This window comes from Nicotiana tabacum, chromosome 10 (genome assembly GCF_000715075.1).
Source record: "Nicotiana tabacum cultivar K326 chromosome 10, ASM71507v2, whole genome shotgun sequence".
NCBI lineage: Eukaryota > Viridiplantae > Streptophyta > Magnoliopsida > Solanales > Solanaceae > Nicotiana > Nicotiana tabacum.
In genome coordinates this window covers 62,273,518-62,274,811 of record NC_134089.1, presented here as the reverse complement: position 1 = coordinate 62,274,811, position 1,294 = coordinate 62,273,518, and the positions used below count along the sequence as shown (strand labels likewise).

Sequence of the window (1,294 nt, the reverse complement as noted above, 5' to 3'; positions counted from 1 at the left end):
TTTGTTGAAGTGTTTTTATATTTTGTACATTAGCTGTATCACAAAAAAGTAAAAGGAAAGCCGTATGAGGACGATAAATTGTTGGGTTTGTTGGGAGTTTTTTCTTTGAGTAGGGGGTTGGGTATAACTTTTATTGGGAATCCAACTATATATAAGCACTGCGTTTCTACTCAGAATCAACTTCTCTATATATAAGCAATAATTCACGTAAATTCTTCATGAAGTTTGCTAGCTGTTCAGGTACAAATAAATGGCAATAAAAATGAAGTCAAAGGAAAAGTTGTGTTGTAGGCGTTTAAGCAGGGAGTTGTCCATGGACAATTCTAGGTTTGAAGTTTATTATAGAAATGAATCAGCGACAGTTCCATTCATGTGGGAATCTCAACCAGGAACTCCCAAATCCAACTTCTCTGAAATCACACTCCCTCCAGTACTCACTCCTCCACCTTCTTTTCATGTCAATAAGAAAAAACATACACTAAAGAAATCCAACTTCTTACAAACTGTTCTTTTCCTTCCTAGATTAAACCTCAAGAAAAGTAGGCTTCTATCATCCCCTACTATTTCTAATTCATCTCCGTCATCCTCATCAACATTGTATTCTGTTCCAACATCTCCATATGCACCGCGACAAGTTGGATTTTCAAGTCCAAGATTGTCATTTGATGATCACGAAGATGATTATGTGGTTTCCTCGACTCCATGCTTTCGTTTTGCTCGTGGTGCTAACACTAGGAGTCGTGGCTGCTCTGCAAGTATGATCAAGCTATTGTTCGGAGAAGTTGCATGACATGTTATGATTTTGAAAAATAGTAGAAAAGGAAACAAGGATTTGCATATATCTGTATCTTGCGCACAATTGTATGATTATGAGCAATAAAATCTAGAGATTTGATAATGATTTTGCTAGAAATGTATTTGATGAATTTGGTAATTGTTAAGAAATCCTAAGAGGACCAAAATATGTTATGTCCTTTACTTTAAGATGATTGATGGCTGGTCAAAAATTTACTTTTCTAACGTTACAAGTTAATTTGGAGAAGCTGTTAACAAAAACATAGCCTTGAAGTTGTAATGATCTGGTTTACTCGACGGAGTATCAACCGGTAAATTAAAGGCACTAATGCATTACAAACTTGGCTTGTATTAAAGGATTAGACTTTAAAGTCTAGTTTTCAGATTATGAGATGCAACCATAAGGGAACTCTACGTAACAATTGAGATTAACGCATATACGATCTGCTACCTCGTACATTGAATAAGAAGTAGAGGGATGATTTAGTTTGTAGCAAAC

The 1,294-nt window shown here is 35.5% G+C and overlaps 1 protein-coding gene across 1 annotated transcript; it reads left to right on the top strand.

Moving 5' to 3' along the window:
• Positions 1-250: 250 nt before the first annotated feature.
• LOC107759194 (uncharacterized) lies at positions 251-790 on the top strand. Its single transcript, XM_016577073.1, has one exon. The coding sequence runs from the start codon at positions 251-253 to the stop codon at positions 788-790; it is 540 nt and encodes a 179-aa protein (XP_016432559.1).
• The last annotated feature ends 504 nt before the right edge of the window (positions 791-1,294 follow it).